Source organism: Gavialis gangeticus, unplaced genomic scaffold (genome assembly GCF_001723915.1).
Source record: "Gavialis gangeticus isolate Ggan-Ray unplaced genomic scaffold, GavGan_comp1, whole genome shotgun sequence".
Lineage (NCBI taxonomy): Eukaryota > Metazoa > Chordata > Crocodylia > Gavialidae > Gavialis > Gavialis gangeticus.
The window spans coordinates 23,919,250-23,945,113 of NW_017729009.1; the positions used below are offsets into that span (position 1 = coordinate 23,919,250).

Consider the following 25,864-nt stretch of genomic DNA (forward strand, 5'->3'; position numbering starts at 1 on the left):
AGTTTGGTTTTATTGGGGGCATTTATTGCAAGCTTGCTATCTGCTTTGTTTCCCAGTGAAATGTCATTTCTTTACTTTTTATACCTGGTGAATGCTTATGGAAACATTTTCTAGTAAATTAGTCGGGGCTTTTTTTACATTAGTAAGATAAGGTGTTCCTGACATGGCATCAGGGATGACCACACCATGAGTACGGGGTAGGAGTAGATGACCTCGTAAGATCCCTTCCAGCCCTAGTTTCCTGTGTTTGAGCACAGATGCTTTGTGGGAATCCCAGATATCACAGTTGGGTCGAGAATGTCTGGGCATAGATTTACCCATCTTGCACAGAGGAGCATCAGTCAGATTTTTTAAGAACAGCACAGTTCATAGTCAGTGAACTATGAGCATAGTGATAAAATGCTTGAGGTTTCTTTAAGTTTCCACAGCAAAATAAATGGCTGCAGCAGGGAAAGGAAGGATCAAACAGTTGTATTCATGGAAGGAGTTGGACCAGTATATTTGTATCTCTCTGCAGTGTCACCTAGAAGCATAATTATTAGCTTTCATCTTGTGGCTTCAGTTTTTTTTGTGTTTTTTTTTTTTTTTTAAGGGAGAATACTCTTTTTAGAGAAGATGCCCACACAAAAGTATAAATTTAATAAAGAACTTTCAAAATGAATACATGGCATCCAAGAGCCATCTTTTTTTTTAAATTGGGTCTAAAGAGCAGATGTCTCAAGAAATCCATTCATGAGTGGAAGTAGCAGTGAGCGAGTCCACTAAATTAGGTAGAGATTGGTTCTGTATCTTACAAAGTGCATTTTTTGTTAAATCTCTGACAGGGTGTTTCTTTCTGTCCAGTCTTAAGAGAAATGGCTTGTAACATTCATAAAAATCCCAGCTGTGCTCTTGTGAGCTGGCAAAGGAATTAAGAGTGACTGAGCACTCCAGAGGTCCAGGTTGTCCTCCACCTCATCAATTTAAATTCGCAACTGACTTAAAGCATAGATCCTTTGGAGTAAAGGGATGATGCCATGTGCAAGCTTGTGATGCTTATTTATTCCCGCCTTTACACTGGGGGATATTGCAGTCTTTGTTTTTTGCAGGATTGAGCTGCTTTGCCTGGGAGACACTCAAATCAAAGCACTTTCAGGAGGCGGTGTTATATTATTCTTCCAAACCAATGGCAAGTACTAATGTTGTGCGAGTCTGGACTATACAGGAGATCTGAAGTTGATTAAATTCCACCTTGGCATCTTCCAGTTTTCTGTCTTGACCATAGGTGGTTGGGACTAAAAAAAAAATACAAATAAATCTAGGTGGTTTTGGTGCTCAGTTCTGGTTAATTGTAGTTGGGCAACTGAAATTTTCAGCTATAGCAGCCAGCTCAGAAGGTGGTACTTTAATAGTTAAGGTCACTGTTCCCCAGGTGGGGTAGGTGTCCCTAGTATCACTGGTACCAAGTAGTCTTGTTGCTTTGCATTTCTCTGTAAAATCAAAATACCCGAATTATTTATTGTATACAAGGAATTTTATTACAGTGTTAGCTAATTTAAATAAACAAGCCAAAGAAATGCGAGACCTGAGTTGTTTGGGGGGGGTTGGGGGGAGTAAGGGAAGTTGCCTGTTATGACAAGCAACTTGAAATATTGGTTTAACCTGTTGACTACATTCTGCCCTAACACTTTTCTTGACAAAGATTTTGACCCCCCTGCTCCCACCATAAAGGCTGTCCGAGTACAGATCATGGGACCATTTGCCTGGATGATATACTACCACTATGAATTAAAACAATTCTTAGTGTTAGTGTAGGGGTGCACTGATAAAGATTTTTTGGGCTGATACCAATGACTGATTATTAATGAGCCGTATCAGCCAATGCTGATCTGATTGCCCATATGCAGCCCAGCAGCTTGGAGAGCAGTGTCCAGCTGGTAAGTCTGTTGGGGTATGGGGGGAAGGGGCGTGGGAGGGGCAGATCAAGACACCTGTGGTGAGGGAGGGAGTGGGGCTGGAACAGGGGCAGATAGGTGCTGCTCAGCTGAGACACACGGACGGCTCCCACTGCTGTATGTACCCCCAGAGGAGCCATTGGGAGCATGTGCCCCACAGTCTGTGTGCAGGGCAAGGGTGGGCTGCTGCTGTGGGCTGGGGCCAGGGCTGGGCTTTTCCCGGTGTGGGGGGCCTGGGCTGGACTGGGCCACACTTCCAGTGCTGCCACTGCCAGCCCTGAGTGCAGCCCCAGCTCAACCCCCACCTCTGGGAAAAGCTTGGCACTGCCCCAGCCTGCCCTTACCTTGTGCACAGATTGGGGAGGCACATGCCCCCAGTGATTCCCCAGCCGTACTCCCTCTCTCACTGCAGGGGCCTTGATTTGCCCCCTTTCATCCCCTGCCAGCAGACTTACCAGCCAGATGCTGCTCTCCAAGCTACTGGGCTGGCTATGTGTATGCTGCAGCTGTGCACATGCACACAGCATTTATCAGCGACATTATTGGCCACATCAGCCAAAATAAGTCTGTTGGCAATGTCGTCTATTTTCCTTTTCTCAGTGCCAATTATGATATGGACTGATGTATCAGTGCACCTCTGTGTTCAAGAACTTGTGTTCACTTCCTTGCATTTGGTTTCATTCTGTCACTTTGTCTTTCATTTTTTTTTAATTCCCTAATTTTGCCTGCTTAGATATCAAAATGGCATCTCCTTGTTCTCTTCCTCCTCTTGATTGACTCTTCCTTCCAGCTAGTATATTCTGCGCTTCTATTTAGAAGTGAAATGTAGATGTGTGATATGCAGAGATCCCAGAGAGTGAGTGAAACTGGCAGGGAGAGCTATGCAAGAGGAGGAATGGAAAATTATTTCAGTGTTGACATACTCAATTGTTCTAAAAAAATACAATCTCAGCAAGTTTGGTTCCCTGCTAGGCAATTTTTCTTCCAAAAAAAAAAAAAAATCAATGTCCATTTTGAAGAGTATTGGGATACTTAACCCTTGGCTATTTAAAGGCATAAGATTCCTAAATAGAAATAAAATGTTTAAAGATCCAACCTTAGTCTAGTGCACAAAACAGTGGTTTTCAACCTTTTTGCATTCACAGACCCTTAAATTTTGAATGGAGGCACAGACACCTCTGGAAATCTATTGTGTTTGTAGTGAATATAAGTAGATAATTATTGGCAAGCACTGTTAAAATAACAATTATACAATTTTGTAAACACACCATTTTGTCATTTCTAATGAGATGATTGAGCTTGCATCTTAGCAAAAAGCACATGAAAGTTTGTTAGGATGGGTGACCATTTCAGTATTAGATCTTCCTCAGCATCCAGTTTGTTTCAGTATTTCATTTTTATTGATATTGAGGCTGAAAACCCATCTCACATAAGTACATAGCTTTCACCTAAGTATGTGGTGGTGAATGCCATCAAGACTTTAATGGCCTTATCTGTCAGATTGGGGTACTTCTTTTTTATTTTCAGCCAGAATCGGGCAAGAGGTTCCTGCTTAAATTCGAGTTTCAGCCCCCCTTCAGAGGATAACTCGCGTAATTGTTCTTCTTTAGCTGGCAGCCAGGACCTAGAGTTGCAAAGGTGTTACATATGCACTCAGTCTCATTGCCCATCTCAGGAAAATGCTGGCAAAACTGAGATTTGAGCTCCAGCAAGTGTTCCTTGATTTTGCTTTTCACATCACTGTTCAGTGTCAGCTTGTTTTCAGCCAGAAAGCTGTCAAAGATTTCCACTGTGTCAAAGTTCTTTTCTCTTACTCGAGAAACCCAGAGTTGAAGCTTCTTGATGAAAGCCATCAGGTACAGTCCCCTGCGTGCATAGGCAACCATTCATCCAGGGATTCACCATGTCAGACCCTCACACATTCACACGTTAGACGTGCTGTGAAGATGAAGAGTTGGGGCAGAGACTAAGCTAATATATATCCCTGTACCTCACCAGACTTTTTCTTGTGGGCTGCTATCAATTTTGTAGGACCTAACCTTTCATTAAAAATGTGCAGTTCTTATTGTTCCAAATAAAGCTTTAAGTGCCTCAAGACGCTGCCAATTTTCCCAATGGGAATTCCATCCAAACTGTTATGCAGTCACTCACTTGCTTTGTCTGTCTGTCTTTGTGTCTCTCCCACACTCACATGTGCTTGTTCCGGTCTGTAGATTGACATTGCTGAGTGAGCGGAGGGGCTGCGGCGCTGCAGTGTCACCGGGTCCCACATGAAGCGGCAGGATGCGGTGGGGCTGCCCAGCTGCATCTGCCAGCAGGGTGAACTGGAGCAGCAGCCACAGCATGGGCTCTGCCTGCTGGCACTGGGCTGCCTGCTGCTGGCACTTGAGTGGTCTCTGGCCATGGGGGGAGTTGGAGCAGTAGCAGCAGCACTGGTGGTGCTTTCCTTTTGAGCAAAGCCACCATCTTTACAGCCTTTCGCAGATCCCCTAGATGTGCTCCGCAGATCCCCAAGGGTCCATGGTCCCTGGGTTGAAAACCACAAGCATAAAATGTATTTTTTTAAAATGCATTTTTGCAAATGAGCTCCTTACCCGCATAATTAGAGGTATGAAGATAAAAACACTGAAATGTTTAGGTGCACAGGTTTTGGAAGATCATACAGTAATTCTCCATTCTCTGATAGAGCTGGGAGATGTGGTAAGCCATGTTAGTCTGATGTAAAATTGATGGCAGGGTAGATTTGCATCTTTGACTAACCAGAGTAGATGGCACAAGCTTTCATAAACTGAAGCTCACTTGATTAGATGCATCAAAGTGGCATAAATTGACACCTTACCAATTACGAGGAGATGGTGTAATTTTGCATTTGTAATTCTTAAATGGAATTATGTTGAAGATTTGCCGCAAGATGACTACTTGAGATTAGTCCATTTGCCCAATTTGTGTTCCCTTAGGCAGCAAGGTTAGTTCTCAGATCATAATGTTCTGATAGCTTATAAGGTTTGAGTATTTCTCGATAAAAGCCACAACCTTATGAGTAAGTTTTAGTTACTAATGCGTTGTTGCCCTTAAAGGCACAAACCATAAAGATAGGCTTTTCGAGTAACTTTTCAGAGACACTGAAGGTTTTTTTTGCTTTTATTTTTCAGAAGCAGAGTTTAATAGTAAGCAAGCTGAAGGTTTTAGCTCAGGGAAAAATATTCTCTCGTTTTGGTTTTTTTTAAGTGACAGAACTTGACCAGAATGGTATAAACACTGTTCCCTGATGGACACTTCACTTCTCAAATGGCAGATTTCCCTATAAGCTAAGGGAAAACTTTGTTCAGTTTCATTATGTTCAAAGCTTATAAAATTATTTTACATAATGTCTGTCTGGAAGTAACGGATGATGGGCTGCCAAGGCCCTTCTCTATACAAGTCCCCCTTATTAAAATTAACTGGAAAGTGTGTTTCTACTCATTATGGATTGGAAAGCAGTTTCTTTGGGTTTAGAGAACAGGAGTTTTAAGCAAGAAGGTAAATAGAGGAGGGAAGAAACTTTGCTCTCCTTTCCTGCAAAACAAATAAGGTGGTTAATGCCACCTTTGTAGTGGTGAACACGTGCATTCCTATAATGTTCTTATTTTGTGTCTGTGTCTCTGCATGAGCCCCTGAACCACATGGGATTGTCTGCATGAGAAAATGTGTAGTGCTGTCATACAGAAAAAGAAAAATACTATCACCACGTAGAACTCAGTTTGATGAGGAGCGGGAAGTTGTATGTTACTTCAAGTTAGTCATCTTGTTTTCTAACATTCTGTATTTTCTCTAGAAATCTTAAAAACCCTTTCCTATCTTTTTCCATTGCTTGGAAGTAATTCTCTGGTTTCCTGGCTGTCACCTGGTAGCTGGATTGGTAGGGGGATTGGATTACATGGCTGCCTTAATTCGGGGATATAAAATTCACAGCTTTATACTACATAATGAAGGCATTTATTCTTATTAAAGGCTAAAACAGTTTTTAAAAATCACCCTCCAAATAAAAGGGAAATAATTAACATAATGGAGGAGGATGTGCAACCCGCAGCAGTTTAGGGGGTGTTTTTTTGTTTTTTGAGTGGCCTCTGTTGGTCTGCAGCTGTCTCCATCTGGAATTTAAAGAGCCAGTAAGAGTAGCATGCTGGAGCTGAAGGTCACTTGAGGCCTATCTGCTAGAGAGCAATTCAAAAAATGGAGTTTTAAAAAGATGAATTTGAGCTGCTGGTACCATGAAGAGGAATCAACTGTCTACCATTCTCTTATGGGCCTGCCGTAAACTTCAGCTGCATACTGGGCTTGTTTTTTTCTTGCTTTTGTTGTGTGTCCATAAAAACAAAACCCAGTAGATTTTGTGGTCTCCTCTTCACTTTAGTAGTTGTGCTGTTAATCCATCTGACAAATAGGCAGAGAACTTTCACAATAACTAATTTTTCCCTCTTGATCATTTTTATAACTATTTTTGCTCGAACATTATTATTCACACCTCCCCGTGTTCTTGGGAATGTTTAAAGATGTTACGCAATTTTTGTCTTAAATATTATTTTTTACTAATGCAGCTAACCAGCTTAAAATAGTGAAAGTACAGATAGCAGGGAAACAGACTCTAAATGTTGCACTGTGTGAAGTGCAGTTTAAATTATAATATTTAGAGTGACTTTTCATTGAAGCAGCAGTTACCCGGCGTTGAGACCTTCAGGGTTTTAACAGGCCTGATCCAAGCTCTTTGAAGGGAATAGACTGTAATTGATTTTTAGAAGGCTTTCATTTATGTCCAGTACTGACTGATCCTACTGACACTGGCTAAGTACTCAGTGGCTATGGGCAAGTGGACCAAACGGTTGAATCCCATAGGTATCTTGGCCCTGATGGCCAGATCACTGATCCTAGTTCTGGGTGTCTGGTTAGCATTTCAGAAAAAGCAGGAGGATCTGTCTATCCCAACAGTTCCCAATCTGTGGTACGGGTACCACCAGTAGTATGCAGACAGCCTGTCAGTGGTACATGTTAACAGATTTATTATAATTACTTTATATGACGGAAATTTGCTGGTGGTACTTAAAGTTTTATCATTTTAAAATTGGTCATGTGCAATCTGTCAGAATTTGGGAACCGCTGGTCTATCCTATATACAGTCTAATCTTCCAATTAAAGGCAGAAAAGATAGCTTCTTTCCTCTGTGGAAACTTGTCAGTTCTGTTAACCAGTCATGGTCTCTTCTTCCAGTAAGACCTTTGCTTAGAACCCATTGTCCCAGAGCAGTGGACCTGTAGTTGGTAGTTAATGGTACTAGATTGCTCCCTCATAGCCTCTCAGCCATAGTCCCTAATCTAAAGTTAAGTAAAAGGTTAATTGGAACATACACTATGAAGTTGCAATACAAAATGGAGTTCACAGTCTGATAAGGACACATCCCACTTTGTTATGGCCCGTCTTTCCCAGTGGTATGTAGCTTGACCGTTGAAGAGTGTAACTTGCAGTGGTTTTGTTTGTACTAGTGTAGCACCTAGAAGTCCAAGCTGTGGATCAGGGCCTCATTATGCTAGACACTGTACAAATACAGAACAAAAATAAGGGCTTATCCCAAAGAGATTCTATCAGTACTTTAGATTTACCAGTACTGGTATATATTGGGGACCTCTTTAGGAATAAATTGCAGATCCATGAGTGCTTATTACTAGGAGATGTATTCTCACTGATTTTAAGGATTTCTTGGTCACAGGCCTGTTGTTAGTCCATTTTTACTACCAGAAGAGTAATATTATACTTGCTATTTTGAGTAAGCATTTGTTTGATCTGTCCAGTGCTTCAGTGTGGATTTCATTGCAACTTGCATCTTTCCAGGCAAAGTTGGTAGAATGAGAATTCATCAACCTGGGTTTTTCAGTTTGCCTGTGGGTAGAACACAAATCTAGAAAAGGTGGAGAAAAAGGAAATGGAGGAGCAGGCACCTACTGCAACTTGAGTCTCAAACATAAACTTAAATAGTTTAGCCAATGGGCAGATCTTTCTGCATAGACATTGTGATGGTTGATGGCAAGGGATGATAACATTCAGGGAATGCAGAATTATTTAAGTGCAGATTTCCTTGAGCTCCTTGACCTGTTACATGAATGTGTGTTGGTGCTATGTGATTTTTTTTTTTTTTATTATGAAGAGGCTGACTGAAGTAGATGAATCAGTTGTGTAGGCATAACTAGGATAAACGCAAAAATATGTGGGGCACTGTGAAAATCCATTCTATACCTTAGTTGCCACTGAAATAATAAATGGAGAGAATAAGTGCTTCATCAGTTTAGGGTGTTGGACTAGAAGTCAGGAGACCTGAGTTCTGTTTCCAGATGTCACTTGTGTCCCTGCATTTCAATTTCACCATCTTAAAAAAGTGATGTTAATCATTTTGTAATCTGTACATGAGGTTCTAGATCAAGCTTGTTGTCATGTAAGTTTTCCCTTCCCTATAAATCGAGATTAGCAATAGGTGAGCATATGAAGTTTGTCTCCACTAGAATGCAAAATAGAAAAGGCAGTCTTCCCATTTGGGGCTTTACAGTGTAGTTAATCATGCTGTTTTTCTCCAGTTTTCCAAACTTTTAATTTATAAAATGGCCAGCTGTTGGTTTTCACTGCTGCAGTGCAATATGACCTTTCATTTTGGGCAGCTGTCTCCTCGGTGAGAACACACCCCAGAATGTTAGAGACAGGTGTGTTTGGGTGATCAGGCCTGAACCCTTCAGGATTTCTGCTCTAGGGCTGTAGAGAATGACCAAATCAGATGATGGCAGAGCTGTAGGATGCTTACCTTTCCTAATGCTACTCTTTGGGAAAGGGGTGTTCTGCTCATCAGGGCTTCAGGGGTACAGGTTGTAGCTGTGTTGGTCTAAGGACATAGGCAAACATGATAATTGGGTAAATCCAATATCTTTTATTAGAGATTTTTCCTGGTCTTCAGGGGTCATTTTGTGTCTAAACAGTCTCTCAGCTCCCACTATTTATGCTTCTCTGTTTATTTCCCAGATGTGCAAAAAGGATTTGTGTGTGCTGGGGTTGATTTGAGTTAAAATCTAATAAATTCAATCCCGAGTCTGCAAGGAGGCACTGAAGCAATAACATATCAGCATTGATGGGCCTTAACAGTTTGTTTTGTTTTTTTTTTAATCTGTGGCTCTCCATTACTGTTGGTTGTTCAGTGGTAGAAAGTTAGGTTGGTCTCATTTAGACTACAGTCAGATGTATTTTTTTTTCAAATTAGAATAAACTTTCATGGGTTTCCTCTTTGAAGGCAGATTTCTTAAGGATCATTTGCATTCAGCTTTCTAAAGAAGTTTACAATGCAGGATGGCCTCCACACTGTTCAGAACAGATTTAAAAATTACTAAGATTGATTTGTAAGGGACTGGAGATTTGGATTTTACTGTGTATTTGTGTTGGGGCAAGTCATGGAGGAGAGGAGCATTGTAAGAGTACAAAAGCTCTGTGTTTTTGAAGATAAGTGAATCTTGAACAGTTTCTTGTCCTTTTGATGGCAATGAATAACCAGGGCAAGGGGATATAAAGATCTTCTTACTTGCTCCCCCTAGCTATAACTTGCCTGTTTTCTTATATTGCGTGGAGTTACATCAGGGTATATTTTTGTATGTTCAGTGGCACTGGACAAACTAATTAAATCCAAATATCCAATCCCTTTAGAGATTAAGGTTAACATTACTTGGAATTTAAATAGTGGTAATTATTTGTTAAAGATATTTAATTTGATTCTTGAAGTTCACCCCTCTTTTTGCTATCACACACTGTCTCTGACTGAGGGTATACTCCATGTCAATTAATGGTATACATGGGGGCAGGTATTTACAACCGAAAGGACTAGACTTTCTTTAAATGAAATCTTGGATTCTAGCGATTTCTAGTAAAACACTGGAAACTCGTAAATGTAAGGGGTTTCTTTGCTTTCAAGTTTCTACTATCACTCCTGAGAACCCACTCTTAATTGACTTTTGTCAAAATTGTGTGGTGACATTAAAATTTATTCCTCCTCCTAGATTGAATTCTAGTAATACTCTAAGTTATTCAAATCCTACTTGAATTCTGTAGTACTGCATCATAAATTTTTTTATTGGTGATGCAGATTTTGCATACGTCTGGCTGTAAAGAATCAGCTGAATATGTGGGTTGCTCTACTGTGTTTAGTGACTTGATGTTGAGAGCAGGGCTTGATTCTTTGTGGCATAAAAGAGGTAATGGCGGCAGATTTCTTGACCAAATTCACAGATATTTTGTTCACCAGTTCTGCTGCATGAACTGCACTTGCTGAGATTTCTAGGTACAGTTACTACTTTCCTCAAGTGAAGGATGGGGATGAGGCATGGCTACAGTACCTGGGACACTAGGTAGCTGGGCAGGGAGCAGGTACATGGCAAGGGTGGGGAGGACCCACTCAAGGGTGCTGCCACTGTCCCCAAATGATCTGGGGCAGGGGAAGTCCCAGAGCCACTCTACTTTCGCTCCCTCCCTGGTCACCCCAGGGTCCCCTGCTGGGAGCAGGTGGGGGAAAGAGGAACTTGGGAATTGCTGCTGTTGTCCCCGGTGGAACCCAGCTCCCTATGCAGCCTCTCCCTCTAGTCCATGGCTGGAGCAAGCCAGGAGCGGTCCTTCTGCCTTTGTCAGCAAGGGACAGTGGTGGGGCAAAATGACTTTACCACAGATGAAACAGGACTAACTAAATGTAATGTTACTTTTCAGATTTAATGTATTGTGTGTCAGTTTTTATTCTAACACCATGTTTCACTGGCATAGAGATCTGTCCCTAGGGCTAATACCCATTTCCATTATCAAACACTTCCTCACCATGCTTTTTGGGCATCTAGCTTGGCGCACATGGCATTTTTTTTAATTGACAGAACCCCAAAGTGGTCTAAACTCTTCACAGTCCAAGTAAAAGGATGCTATCTGTCCAAAGGAGTTTACAGACTGGGGCATGATCCTGCAGAAGGGGGCAGTAAATTGGGGAAAAGTCAAAAGATGGGAGGACTTCAACAGATTGTGCAGTTATTCAACAAAGCATGGGGATGCAAAATGTTTTATATGTTTAATTTTGCAAATAACAATGTTGTGGTTAACTTTTCTCTTATATGTGTCTCTGTAGAAGTGGGTCTTAGAGGGACTTGAAAGAGAAAAGGGCCTTGTGGACCAACTTGGAATTTGCTTGAAAATCCTGATAAATGAATCAATGGCTTGGATGCAGACTTAATAACTAGTTTGTTTGAATCAGCCTTGCAAAATAGTCATGAAACCTTACCAACCCAGGCACAAAACTTTTCCTGGCCTTTACCATGATGATTTAAAAAAAAGTACACTTGGCAAGTGGGTGAGTAAAATTCTCAAAGGCTGACAAATTATTTGAGCTATTTAATTTCTCGAATGGTAAGAATCACTCCAAGGGAGTAAAGATACATTTTACAAGCTTGGATTTTTTTAATACATAAAATCATTGCTTGTGAAAGACACTGGATCAGAAGAAGCACAGCATGAGTTTGAGCTTCCCCATATATAGCATCACTAGAATGGCTTAGCCCTATTGTGGAAGGACTAACTGGTAGAAAAATAGTTCATTGCCATGGTCTAAAACTGCAAAGGTGCCTCTAGCCACATAGTTCTTTGGTCTGCATCTCATTCTATGAGGAATGGCACTAGGATTACCTGTTTGATAATGGAAAATGTTTTGATTTGAATAGGATGAGGAGATGCTACAAATGCTATGCCAAGCTCATTAGGGCTCCTGTCTTCAGCTTGGCATTGAGATCTGAGACTGTAAGGGCAAAGGGTGTAGGTACTCTTTAGGCACACAGATTCTAAATGTTTTTCTACAGTTTTGTTGATCTAAGTATCCTGAAGATAGAGTGTATCAATAACTAATCTGTGTAACATTCATTCGAATATATTTGGATGCATGTGATATCTGTGTAAGTGTGAGGTATCTCTGAAATTCCTTGTTTATATGGTTTGAAAATAGACTATGAAGAGCAAATTTGAACTATAAATTATTCCATTGCTACAAATGCTGTTTAAAACTGAGTAACACTAATATTCTTGAAATATCTAACCACAGAAGAAAGACTTAAATAGAATCTCTTCTCTCAGTTTCCTTCACTTTAGCGTTTTCCTTTACCTGTAATGTAATAAGATTTTAAAGATAGTCGTTTTGGATGAAAATTCTACTTCCAGGGGCTTATGACAGGTAAAAATTTCAACAACAAAAAAGTGCCCAAGTGATTTAAGCACCTAAATCATTTTGATCTTTTGAAAAAAAATATCATAGAGATGTATATGAATTGAATTTGGTCATCAGCTAGCCCACGGGTGGGCGAAATATAGCCTGCAGGTCAGCTTCGGCCCACTTAGGGGCGTTGTCCAGCTTGTGGCAGTCCCTCGGTCCCATCTGGGCTAGGTGCTGTCCAGCCCATGGCATGTCCTGCGACCACCTAGGCACGCAGCAAGGCTGGGGTGGCTCCGTAGCTGGACCGCCTTCCTAGGCAGCCCAGGCAGTGGCAGCTCCTTCCAACTGCTGCCCCATGGTACTAGTGGGGACCTGCACATGCAGACCTGACTGTGGCCTGCCCTACACCTGCTCCGCACTTGCCTGCCCACACTGGGCAGCATCCAGGCAGCAGCTGTTGCTGGACACACGGGAAAAGTGGCCCCTTCCCCATACCACTGCTGGGCCTCTCGCTGCAGCTACCTGGAGCCTGCACCCGGGCTGCCCTGCGGCTCCTCTGCACTGCTGCCCTGTGGGGGGGGCCTGGAAGCAGTGGTCATGATAGCAGAGAGGAGCCACAGGGTAACCTGGGCACTGAGCTCTGGGTGACTGCAGCAAGACGGGCCTGGCAGCAGTGAGGGGGAGAGGGTGCTTTTCCCCTACACCAAGCAGCAGCATCTGCCTGGCTGCTGCTGCTTAACGTGTGGGTGATCCAGAGCAGGCGTGGGGTGGGCCAGGGTCATATCTGTGCGCACAGGTTTTGGCTGGTCTGCTCTGGCCAGGGCAAGTCCAGAGCGGGCTGGTGCTGGGGTCAGGGCTGGGGCTTTTGCAGTGGGGGAATGCTGACCAGGGCGCAGCAGCTCTCCACAACTGCCTATGTGGCCCATGGGCCCAAATAATTTCCCACCCCGACCTAGTCTATAATAGCAATAGCAGCCTTAACCATAGTGACACAACTCAGTCTTACTTGGGAGTTGTCACTTCGAAGGCATTAAGATGAGGGGATTGCTGCCTTGCTGCCAGTAATGTTGATAATTTATAAAATTGGTTTCTGAGGTTTTTATTACTACTGTAATACTCAAAAACCCTTTCTGTGCTAGGCATATTTTCTGAAAAACTTTCCACCGTTGTTAACACCGAGTTCAGCTCTAACGCTGTTAATGGTGGGAAGCATAAAGAAGATAGCGGTGGTTGTCTGGAGCCCTGTATAGCAACAGTAAATACCAGGAACCTCTTCTGCAAAGTCAAGTATGTGGATAGTCAAAAGAAGCCAGATAGCAGAAAGAACACTCACAGGGGGGGCATGTGAGAGGGGCAGCTAAAATTAAATAGTTAAGTACTCAGTTTTATATAATCAAAATTTGTATTCCTTGGGTTTTAAGAATATTTCACAGTAAATTGCAGAATACTTTGCAGTAAATTTTTGTAACTTGCAGAAATGGTTATTGATCTTTAAAAATTCTCTCCTCTTTAATATTCTGTTCAAATAAATGACAAAATTTTACCAGATTTACCAGCTGTTTACCATTCTGAATGCAAGAGATAACACTTGCATAGATTTTAGCAAGTATTAAAATTCATATAAATGGATATATTGAAGCTAAGGCTCACTTCTGAAAAGTCCTTGCTACTTATGTGAAATCCCTTCCCTTTTACAAAAGAAAAATAGCCCTCATGTCTCTACATTCCAGGGGGGGGGATTCAAATTCTTACACCTTCACCTGTATCCTTTAGGGTAAATGCCCATTGTTCCTGTTCAGTGTAACAAGCAGTTGCTATATTACCAGTGTATCAACAGCATGTATCAACTGAGGATCAACAAATCTCCAAGTTGAGAGGACCAATTTTACTCTTAGGCCAGGGGAAATTGATATAGACTGACTTCTTAAGTCTATATCTATCCATTACAATGGAAGTGTTAATTTTATTAGAATTCACATCCTTCATCGGTAATAGACTATGGAGTTGGAATTATTTTACAAGTAGCTTCTCCTTTGCTTTACCTATAAAGATTTGAAGGTAGGGTCCTTATCAGATATAAAGTCTAATGATTGTAGATGTTTATTGCAGTATTTAACAGTTGAAAGATAAACTAAGACCTTGGAAGGGTTCTTGGTAAAGTTTCCAGCTCATGATTTAATGAGGAATAAACTATTTAGTCACATATTTAGTTGCTTGTCAGCCACTCAGTCAAATCATACTAAAAAAAGCTTAGAAAAGAAGTACTATTGATCACCTGGGCATTCTTAACTGGAGTCCTCTCTAGAATCCCATTTCAACACCAGAGACCTCCCTATGATGGAGTATGCCCAAGAAAGTTTCCATTAGCACAGTGGTGCTGTGATGGACTTCTTTAAAGCTTAAAAAAGTAATGCTGCCTAAGAGTACAAGGTGGGCAACCCCTGATGAACTAAAAATAAATTTTGATTTAATAAAGATGTTTCCTACAAAATGCAAAGATTTTCAGATGAGCTAAAGCCCATGTGCGGAAAGGAGTAAACTGACTCCTGTGAGCATTTTCATTTAATGGATAAATTCTGATCCTTAGTAGAAATGGATTTTACAAAATGGTCCCCAGGTGATTTTTTTGGATTGCTTCTCCAGTAGCCATTACATCCAGTCTCATTTTGATATGCTCATTTGACAACATCTTGCTTTACAGGTCACTTCAATTTAAGGACAGATGACAGAAAAATAAGCTATTTTTTTTCTTAATAAATGTTGACATCTCTTATGTTTGGTAATGCAGGTGACACATAAGAAAATTAAAAGTATAACTCTTCATGAAACAAAACATATTTTGACTTTAAAATTTTTCCCTGCTTGCTTTTTTCACTAGAAACTATGTTCCAACTTCCTGTCAACAACCTTGGCAGTTTAAGAAAGGCCCGGAAAACTGTGAAAAAAATACTTAGTGACATTGGTTTGGAATACTGTAAAGAACATATAGAAGTAAGTATGACACCTAACCTAGCGTTCCAATCAGAACCAAAGTGCTTTGAATTGGAGGGACTGCTGGTATGTGTGGTATTCTTCAATTTGAGAGTGCTCAGTATTTTTCTTCACATCACAAAAGTTCTTACTACTTTTTCTGGACCTCTTGATTTTGCTTGCTAGAGTTCATGAGTACATTCTGTTTGACCCGCTCACTTTATCCCTGTCTTCTGCTTTCCAGCTGAGAGCAACTTGGATGAGAGTATTAAGGGCTCGCTGCCATTTACAAAAGACTTTCTGATTACTAGGAGTTAAGCAATCCTGCTTTAGCAGCATTGTAAACCTTACCTAAAGTAGGATTTTAAAGTGTAATATGAGCTAATATGTTCACAAACACATTTTAAAAATGTTGTGTAGACCAGTCTCACTACCTAGATTTTAACTTGACTAGTTTGGCATGTGTTAAAGTCAGGCTGTCTACATTGGATTCTTAAAAACGTATTAGTTGGCGCTAGCCATTGTGCTAGCATCAGACTTGAAATCCAAACAGAGACAAATTATTAGTCTTTTGGACCTAAGGGACAGGAAATGAATTGACATTTTAACTAGGTATTTTGTCAGTGCAGAACATTAGGTCACTAAGTTACGGGATTGATTCAGTAGCTATACAAGTTGGACTCCCAGTGACTGATCCTGTGTTACTCTGTTATTGAGAAAGTTACGCTTTCAGGGGTGTTTACCCCTGTACTGTCACATTTCCACTGCTGTCTCTTCAGCGCTTCACAGACCTTTATGCATCAAAGCCTGCTGTAGTTTGTTTTAGCCACTAGCTTTTGACTTTCAGTGTGTTCAAGATCACTCCAAACTATGCTGGTATCATCCCCTTTTTACCTGGAGCTGGGTATACTCAGTAAGGGATAAAATCTCTAAGGCTACTTGCAGACGTAAAAAACCTCCCCACCCCCCATGGCGGTTTACTTTAAACTTGGCACACTCCTGCACCAAGCCCAGCGCATGCCCAGAAGAGGCAGTGCATTAGTTGGATCCAGCTGACCCAACGTCTGTATAGATCAAACGCATTAATGGTGTTTTTTAGCATTTTTATCTGATAGCTGATTGAATCAGCTTTAGATCTAAGCACCAACTAACCCTGCTGAAGCGTCCAGTCTATACAGATGCTGCAGAGCCACGTCAAACTAAGGCACTGCTTCTTTCGGTAAAGCATGGTTTTTGTTTTGTTCTGGTTTCCCATGTCTGTCAGCAGCCTAAGAGCCTAAGTGACTAACTCAGTCTATTTTGAATTTGGGATTTCAGCTCCTAAGTGCTATTGCTTTATTTTTTTTTCTTCTTCCCTCTCCCCACCCTTCCCTGAGGTGCTTTTGGTATTTGTACCTCTTGAAAATTTTACACACCCTTTGGTGATGAAGTTGTTTTGGAACTTTTAAAAGTGTCATGTAGTTTTTGTACCAAGGCTTTATAAAATTAAAAGCCTGGGTCCTTATTTGAATTACAAATGTGGCCTTAATAATTTTGAGCATTCAAGAGTTGTCACTGACTGACCTCCACGCTAGCTTCTGTGTGCTTAGTAGGGCTGTGCAAAGCTATGGTAGCCAATTTGTTTCGAAGATTTGCCCGATTCAGCAGCCAAATCTCCAAATTGAATTGGGAGACCCATTAATCTCTCCGAATTGAATCGGAAGCCTCCGGAGAGATTAGGAGATTCAGTCATAGACTGTATGGGCAGGCAGTGTCGGCGGTAGCAGCAGGACAAGCCCCTGCTTGAGCCGACAGCCCTGAGAGAAGCCACAACTCATCCGGCTGCCCCTCCTCCTCCTCCCCCCCAACCCTACCCCTAACCACCCTATTCCCCCCAGCCCCTGCAGCTTCTCCCCGGGCTGCCAGCACTGCCTGCCTTGCCCTGGTGTGGGTGCAGCTGGGAGAGCCACAACTTCTCCCAGCGCTGCTAGCTAAAGCTGGGGCTTGTCCAGCTACTCCCGCCGGCACTGCTTGCCTGTATAGTCTGCGGCTGAATAAGATTCGGTGCTGAATATCTTCCGGTTCAGCCAAATCGAATCAGGACAGTGATTTGAATCACTGAATCGAATTGCTATCCTTCCAAATTGTGGAATCTGAAGTAAATACTTTCTGCTTCACACAGGCCTAGTGCTTAGCACTTTTGAAAATTCTGACTTCAGCTTATTTCTTGTCACTGAGCCTGTCCACATCTGATGTTTTTTGAGTTATGCCTGAAACATAAGATTCCTTGGGAATGGCTTTGTCTTGTGAAGGAAAATTGTAGTTGAAATAAAACATGTCAGCTGCTTTCTTGAGAGGGGAGCGGTTTCTTTGGGTTAGTTTTTGGTTAACAGAGGACTGCATGGTGTGTTCACGAACAAATACTGGGGAACATTTTGGGTCTTTGTTTTTGATTCTCTGTGCTTTTTTTCCATCTTCCCCTCTTCTAGGATTTTAAGCAGTTTGAACCTAATGACTTTTATTTGAAAAACACTACATGGGAAGATGTAGGATTGTGGGACCCATCGCTTACAAAAAATCAGGTTAGTAATGGCCTCAAGTAACTGCATGAGGTCCTGAAGGTAGTTAATTTCAAATGGAGGTTTTATAAATACCCACTGCTTTTCTTGTGTTCTTACTACATTCATCAGTAGCTTTTGTAATCTTCTATTTAATGGATAATGCAAAAGGTGCTTTTGTTCTCCAAGTAGCAGTTTGTGATCTTGATTGAAATAACCAGGCACTGATGCCCATGTAGTTATTCCAGTAAAAAACTGCATTGAGAAACTTTAAAACGCCAGATCAATCATTGCAGCCTTAAGTGTCACTTCCCTAAAATGTTCTTCATTCTTGTCTTCCAAATCAGCACACCCTCGCTACCTCTAAGTTAAAAGATAACTGCAATTTCCATACGTTTCTTTACCTTTTCCTAGTTCACTTCCACCACCTGCTTCACATTTTTCTAAAATCATGAAGCAGAACAAATCTATGTGCTGCTTTCTCCACTGTTAATCTTTAGCTGTCTGCCACATCTTGAGGCTGTGTCTGAGCCTGTTTAGTTTAGGTGTGCATAAGTACATGCAGCAGAATGGAGCGATGCTGTTGCTGGAAGTTTCACTTTTTTTGGATGCTTGATTGTAAAACTAAAGGTTTGAACTGATCTCTGAGAAACTTAGGAAGGGATTGAAGCTGAGATGGTGAATATTGTCTTACTCTACTGATCAAGTAGCTGTGAAGGAGCACTGGATTTTTGTATGATAGCCTTTGCTGAAAGGATAGTATATAATAGTGAAACAGTGACAAAGTGAGAAATCTATTGATTTTTAAAAAAGCCATCATTTGGTGTCAATGTCTGGTATTACTCACCATTCAAAATGGGATGCGATATTATGTTAGGCCACTGGTCTAGTATTTTTAAAACTGAAGTTCCTTTGTTACTGTGCCCTTGAAAACATTACTGTGCGCTCTCTAATTTTAGTGCATTTGAAAATAGGGTTTGTTATATCAAAATCTAGAACTTTTGCTTAGATAACTGTGTGTTTTGGATCCTATTTCTGGAAATGGTCTTCAGAAGGTGGCCAAAATTATCTGTTCAATTATGCAGAGGGAGAATGTAGCTTCAGGTGATCCACTTGCACCTTGAAACATGAGACTTGTTTGCATAACTACATGTCTTCAAGCTATCTACATTTGTCATGTTTTAAGTTAAGTAAAATTTTGAAGTTAGGCTGACTTCAGACATCAACATTAACCTATAACTTAACTTCAGTTTGAATTGCAACCATCACATCAGCAGCCCTTTCAAAGAAGCCAGAATTCAGGGAGAGCAAAAAAGCTATGTAAGAAAACAGCATTTTTCAAATGCCTTATTTTTTTTCCTGATCCAAGATGTATTGAAAAAACCTTAATTCTGCTTTGATCAGAGGAAAGTTCTGCTTGAAGTTCTACTTTTCTTAAATATGACAACGGGTAGGATTATATTTAATTGAAAACACTGCAATTAATTTATGCCCTGAAGGGTTTTATTTATATTGCATGGAGAATATTTCTTATGCCTTTTGCCAAATTTGCTAAGTATAACTACTTCACTCTAGTTTGCATGCACATCCCCAACTCCTGTGTTACTTGGTTTGATTGAATGGTGTCCTTATGAATGATGCTTTAGTCTGGCTGGGAGAAAACTGATTCAGGAACAGAGCTGCTTGTGTTTTCATATCAAAGCAGACAACTGTTACCTACTTCTGTGTCTTGTTTGTTGGTTCCAGCAATGTTTTAGTTTTGCTCCATTTTCAGAAATGAGCAAATATAGAGCAAAGCTGTAAGGCTTGAGTGGCAATAAAACTGGAAGGCACAAATTGACACAACTGAAAGAAAGACTTATTTAAAAACCTTGCACAATGTAGTTTTAAGGAGCAACATCTTTAAAAGAAAAAACGTTCTAATGGATTGAAGCACATTGAAATATATTTTGATCTGAAGTGTTTTGGCTTTACAGTCATTTCAAATAGTCAAACCCACCTTTTTTCAAAGATGATGCCAGGAAACTCTTTTCCATGAAATCTGACTGGAAATGTAGTTTCCATCACCTTACAGAGAAGCGGACAGTTATGCATTATCTATCAATATCCCTAGACTGAACTTTCAAGGGGCATCCTTCATTTGTGTGTTCAATCTGGTAATTAAACTTTTGCTTACCTGATTTGGAGGCCAAGGAAAATGAATGTTATAAATGACTGGCAGAGTAGAGGTTGGTCTGAAAACTCAGCATCTAGGCTGAACTAATTCAAAGTTGTCAAAATTTGTTTAGGGAAAAAATTTCTTAAAAAAAAAATCCTCCTTTTTGATACTCGTTTTTGTTTTATTCTTTAAGGACTATCGGACAAAACCCTTTTGCTGCAGTGCATGTCCATTTTCCTCGAAGTTCTTTTCAGCCTACAAAAGCCACTTCCGGAATGTTCATAGTGAAGACTTTGAAAATAGGATTCTTCTCAATTGTCCTTACTGTACTTTCAATGCAGACAAAAAGACTTTGGAAACGCACATCAAAATATTTCATGCTCCAAATGCCAATACACCAAGTGGAGGCATAAGCACTTTTAAAGATAAAAACAAACATGATAGCCTTAAACCTAAGCAGGCTGACAGTGTAGAACAAGCTGTTTATTACTGTAAGAAGTGCACTTACCGAGATCCTCTGTATGAAATAGTTAGAAAGCACATTTACAGGGAACATTTTCAGCATGTTGCTGCTCCTTACATAGCAAAGGCAGGTGAAAAGTCACTCAATGGTGCGGTTCCGTTAAGTTCCAGTACCCGAGAGGAGGGTAGTATTCACTGCAAACGATGCCTTTTTATGCCCAAGTCATACGAAGCTTTAGTACAGCATGTTATTGAAGACCATGAACGTATAGGATATCAGGTAACGGCAATGATAGGGCATACTAATGTAGTGGTTCCCAGATCCAAACCTTTGATGCTAATAGCTCCAAAACCACAGGATAAAAAGTCTATGGGACTTTCTCAAAGGATGGGTCCTCTCTCTCCTGGAAATGTCCGATCGCTTTCGTCGCAGCAGATGATGAACCGACTCACTATACCAAAGCCTACGTTAAATTCTGCAGGAGTAAATATGATGTCAAATGTTCATCTACAGCAGAATAATTATGGAGTCAAATCAGTACCACCAAGTTATGTTGGGCAGCCAGGGGGAAGGCTAAACTTAAGTGGCAACGCACCAGTTTCTATTCCACAACAGTCCCAAACAATGAAACAGTTTTCACCAAGTGGGAATGGAAGGCCTTATACCCTTGGAGGGGAGCAGAGATCACAAGCCCCAGCAAGGTACTCTCTTCAGTCTGCCAACTCATCCTCTCTTTCATCAGCTCAGCTGAAGCAGACATCATTATCTCAGTCCCAGGCAGCGTCAAGAGTATTAGGTCAATCTGGCTCAAAGTCTCCTGTAGCTGCCACAGGCCCTTCGGCTGTCAATACTTCCTCAACACAAAAGTGGAAAATTTGTACAATCTGTAACGAGCTGTTTCCTGAAAACGTGTACAGTGTTCACTTTGAAAAGGAGCACAAGGCTGAAAAGGTGCCTGCAGTAGCTAACTATATAATGAAAATTCACAATTTCACTAGCAAATGTCTATACTGTAATCGCTATTTACCTACTGATACATTGCTTAATCACATGCTTATCCATGGTCTGTCTTGTCCGTACTGCCGCTCAACCTTCAATGACGTTGAAAAGATGGCTGCTCATATGCGAATGGTTCATGTTGATGAAGAAATGGGACCTAAAACAGATTCCACTTTAACCTTTGATTTGACGTTGCAGCAAGGTAGTCACACTAATATACATCTTCTTGTAACCACCTACAATCTAAGAGATGCCCCTGCTGAATCGGTAGCTTATCACGCGCAGAATACGCCTATTGTTCCTCCAAAACCTCAGCCAAAAATCCAGGAGAAATCAGATGTACCTGTAAAAAGCTCTCCTCAAGCAGCAGTCCCCTACAAAAAAGATGTTGGTAAAACACTCTGTCCACTATGCTTTTCAATCCTAAAAGGACCCATTTCTGATGCACTAGCACATCACTTGAGGGAGAGGCATCAGGTTATTCAAACAGTTCATCCAGTTGAAAAAAAGCTAACATATAAATGCATTCATTGCCTTGGTGTATACACCAGTAACATGACTGCCTCAACTATAACACTGCACCTTGTACACTGCAGAGGTGTTGGGAAGACACAAAATGGCCAAGACAAATCGAATGCCCCCTCTCGGCTAAATCAGTCTCCAGCTGTAGCACCCGTGAAACGTACTTATGAACATACGGAATTCTCTCTCATGAAGAAAAGAAAAATTGATGATGATGACTCACCATCTGCCTTTGAGGAAAAGCCTGAAGAACCTGTAGTTTTAGCTTTAGACCCCAAGGGTCATGAAGATGATTCTTATGAAGCCAGAAAAACATTTCTTACAAAATATTTCAATAAGCAACCATATCCCAGTAGGAGAGAAATTGAGAAGTTGGCTGCCAGTTTGTGGCTATGGAAATCTGATATTGCTTCACACTTCAGCAACAAAAGAAAGAAATGTGTTAGAGATTGTGAAAAGTACAAACCTGGTGTGCTGCTTGGTTTCAACATGAAAGAATTAAACAAAGTTAAGCATGAAATGGATTTTGATGCTGAATGGCTGTTTGAAAACCACGATGAAAAGAATTCCAGAGTCAATGCTAGTAAAACGATTGATAAAAAGATAAACTTAGAAAAAGATGAAAGTTCTTCAGACAGTTATGAGAATATAGAGGAGGAATACAATGAAAGCAATAGTCCGTTTGGTCAACGCATTTCTGATGTTGTTAAAAAAACGTCTGTTGATAGTATAGTAGAGAACGTGGAAGACAGCATATCAAAGGAGACTGCTGAGGAAAATTCTTTGCTATCTCCAGAAAAATCAGATCAGAAACAGGAGGAAGGTTTAAAATATGAAGAGATTCATTCTGCTGAGGAACCAACAAAGCTAGTAGGTGATGCTTCAGATAGTGATCAAGATGATGCTGTTGAATGGAAAGATGGAGCTTCACAGTCTGAAAGCGGACCTGGTTCTCAGCAGGTTTCTGACTTTGAAGATAATACGTCAGAGGTGAAACCGGAAGCCTGGACAGATGAATCATCCCAGAGTGAAGATGCTGGTAGTAGTAAGCCTACTGCAGAAACAAAGGGGATTGCATCTGAAAGTGATGAAGAACAGTCAAAGTGGAAGAATAGTTCCTATGGAAAAGTAGAAGAGTTTTGGTCTAAGGACCAGTCGCAGTGGAAAAATGCATCAGAAATTGAGGAGAGCTTATCAAATCAGCAGATGGAATGGCAGAATAGCACAATTGACAGTGAAGATGGAGATCAGTTTGACAATGTGACTGATGGTGTAGCAGAACCAATGCATAGCAGCTTAACTGGTGTAGAGCTGAGTAGCCAGCAAGCATGAACTGATTGATTCGGAAGCATCAGTAGTATGATCCAATCTACAACTGTCTAAACACTTTCACTTCAGTATGACTGAATGCTTAATTTCAGTAAGCTTAATTCTAACTGGTACTGCCTTTTGAGTGCTAGGTCATCTGATGAGTGGTTGATGTGGCCACTATTATTCCAGTGGTTATTTAAGTGCGCTGTTGGTTAATTTGCTTGAGAATACCTGCTGTGATGAGCACAGTAACTTAATGTGAAAACAGATAAGCTGGTGGCTCCAGAATGCACACACAGAAAAGCAGAGGTTTATTTTATCTGCATTTTCAATGTTTATTTCACTCTTGTACATGTTCAGTTGTATGTCTTTTTAAACATTACCCTTTTTCACATGGTAGTATAGGGCCAACATATGAGCTACCAGTTCAATGTGTATAGTAGACTATGGGGAAATTGATTTTTTTTCATGTATCATTCTGAATAGTTGAAATGTATATTTGTACAGTCTTTTAGACCTATTCCAGTGAAGCTTATGAAATTGTTCTTGTGTACCCATCATAGATTTGTTTCTCTTTTTTAGTGTTGCCCTGCTGTGTAATAAATGCTGTATCTAGTTTACCTAGCAAGAGCTTGAAACTGCTATAGTATGGATTTTGACAAACTTAGTTTTTGCACATAACCTTGTACAATCTCAAAACAGAGGCCAGCAACATAAAAATTATATCTGGACTCTATTGTATTATAGAATTTTCTTGTTCTGAATATCCTTGACATTACAACTGATGACAAATGTATTTCAGAGCCATTTTCTGAAATCTTTTAAGCTAAAAAGAAAAATCACATGCAAGAAACAAGTTTGCAGCTACTAATTTTGACACCTTTTAGATCTGTATAAAAGTGTATTGTGTTGAAGCAGCATACAGGAAAAAGTGCTGCATTTTGAATATTTAGTTTTATCTTTAGTTAACACCAACAAGGCGTTGTATTCATTTATACCATCTAATATATGACACACTGTTGTAGTATGTATAATTTTGTGATCTTTATTTCCCTTTGTATTCTTCATTTAAGCATCTAAATAAATTGCTGTATTGTGCTTAATGTAAATACTTGCCTTATTACAAATGCCATGTAATAGCTTCTTTTAAAATGTGCTTTATTTCATCCACCCCTTTTGAAAGAAGTTCTGAAGTTGTGCTCTGGCAAGTTTGTGGGGCTCTTCCAGATTTACTGAATTCTTTAGAGAGTATTTTTAAAAGTCCCCTCCCCCCAATTTCACCTTAAACAAAGAAGTTGCTAGTTTTTATCTTTATGCACTGTTTGTTACTAGACTAGTGGCATGTGCTCAAATTTATGGTACTTCTGTAGTTCCAAAATCAGGAAGAGCAGAATCTTCTAATAGAACTGGGATTAGATTTTTTTTCATTATTTTGTAATTGGTGAAGATAACTCTATTTTAAGAATTATCCTCCTGCATGGGGGGGGGGTGTTTTTTAGATGTTTTATTGGAACTGCTATATCTAATTGATATATATTTGGTCCAATAAAAGATACTGCCAAAAAACCCTTGCCTCTCCTATGCTTCCTGGACCATCATAGCTACAACAGTATACCAGCCCTTCCCTTTTATAAATTCTTTTGTGTGTCTCTGACTTATAGGAAAGATGGTGATTACTTTAAAACTATTTTAAGAGCTAGGTAGTGTTCCACCCTTCCCCCCATGCCCCCTCCCCGCAAAAAAAAAAATTATATACAAGTGACAGAGTTAGCTTTAAATCTGATTTGACAGGATTACACAGGTCTTGAGTACTGTGGCAGAAACATACTATGAAATGTTTGTCCCCTGTTCTGTGATTTTAGTTGTGTGATCTTCCATTGTAGAGAAATCTAAAATACAAGTGAGAGTTACATAAGTGCAAATTAAATGACATCCCATATGGTACTGGGGCTTTTAATGTCCTTTAGCTTTTCAGGATTTTAATGTATTCATTCAATTTTCTATCAAGCCAGAAGCATGTGTGAAAAGAGTAGCATGCACTGTATTAGTGATGGTTAAACAGGTGAAAGTTGTTTAGGATTTGGTAAATTGTGTCTAGAAAGAAGTTGCCCCTGCTTCATTAACTTGTTTAATCTATAGTGAAGCAGTTCATGATAGTGCAGCTGAGGCAGGCATCTGCTTTTGGTCAGTTAACCAATTTCTTAACATTGTCACATGATTTTAAAGCTTGGAAGTATCTGGAGCAAAAATGTTCACTATTACTAACAGTGAACTAGGAAAATGCTCTTAAGTGCTATGGAAGTGAGTATGCCAAGTAAGCCCAAAGACAAAGTATTAATATGCCCTATATTAAGATATATTATGCCCCTTGTCCAGTTTTCAGTGCCACTGGTCTCTTACCTTTTCAGAAGGAGATTTCCTGCTGAAGCAATGGACAGGTGTCTGCTTAAGGTCTTACTGGGTCTCTGAATTTCTTTTCACATTGGAAAAAATACTGGTATGTGTATTTGTTGTTGCCAGCTCCATTTTCCCTAAAATATTTTTCATTTAGGAGAAGAATAGACATCTGAATGGATAAATTTCAAACCATGCTTTTAAAGTGTGAAATAACTGTTACATTAGAGAGAAATATAAGAAAAACAACCTGTGATCCCAATGGGTATTTTTGCCCAGTGATTGTAATTATTTCACCAGAAATAAATGAACCTATATTTGGCTGACTGAAAAGTTGTTGGCTAC

General features: G+C 40.3%; 1 protein-coding gene across 5 annotated transcripts in view; it reads left to right on the forward strand.

Moving 5' to 3' along the window:
- Positions 1 to 24,853, forward strand: part of ADNP (activity dependent neuroprotector homeobox) — a 33,278-nt gene extending 8,425 nt beyond the window's left edge. For 3 of the 5 annotated variants that reach the window (XM_019510240.1, XM_019510242.1, XM_019510237.1), the window contains 3 exons: positions 15,044 to 15,156; positions 17,604 to 17,696; positions 20,024 to 24,853. In XM_019510240.1, the coding sequence (XP_019365785.1) occupies positions 15,049 to 15,156; positions 17,604 to 17,696; positions 20,024 to 23,146 (3,324 nt within the window). In that variant the 5' untranslated portion in view covers positions 15,044 to 15,048 and the 3' untranslated portion in view covers positions 23,147 to 24,853. Of the gene's footprint in view, positions 1 to 11,094; positions 11,317 to 15,043; positions 15,157 to 17,603; positions 17,697 to 20,023 lie in introns of all 5 variants that reach the window. The other 2 variants (XM_019510239.1, XM_019510241.1) reach the window with 1 other exon arrangement.
- The last annotated feature ends 1,011 nt before the right edge of the window (positions 24,854 to 25,864 follow it).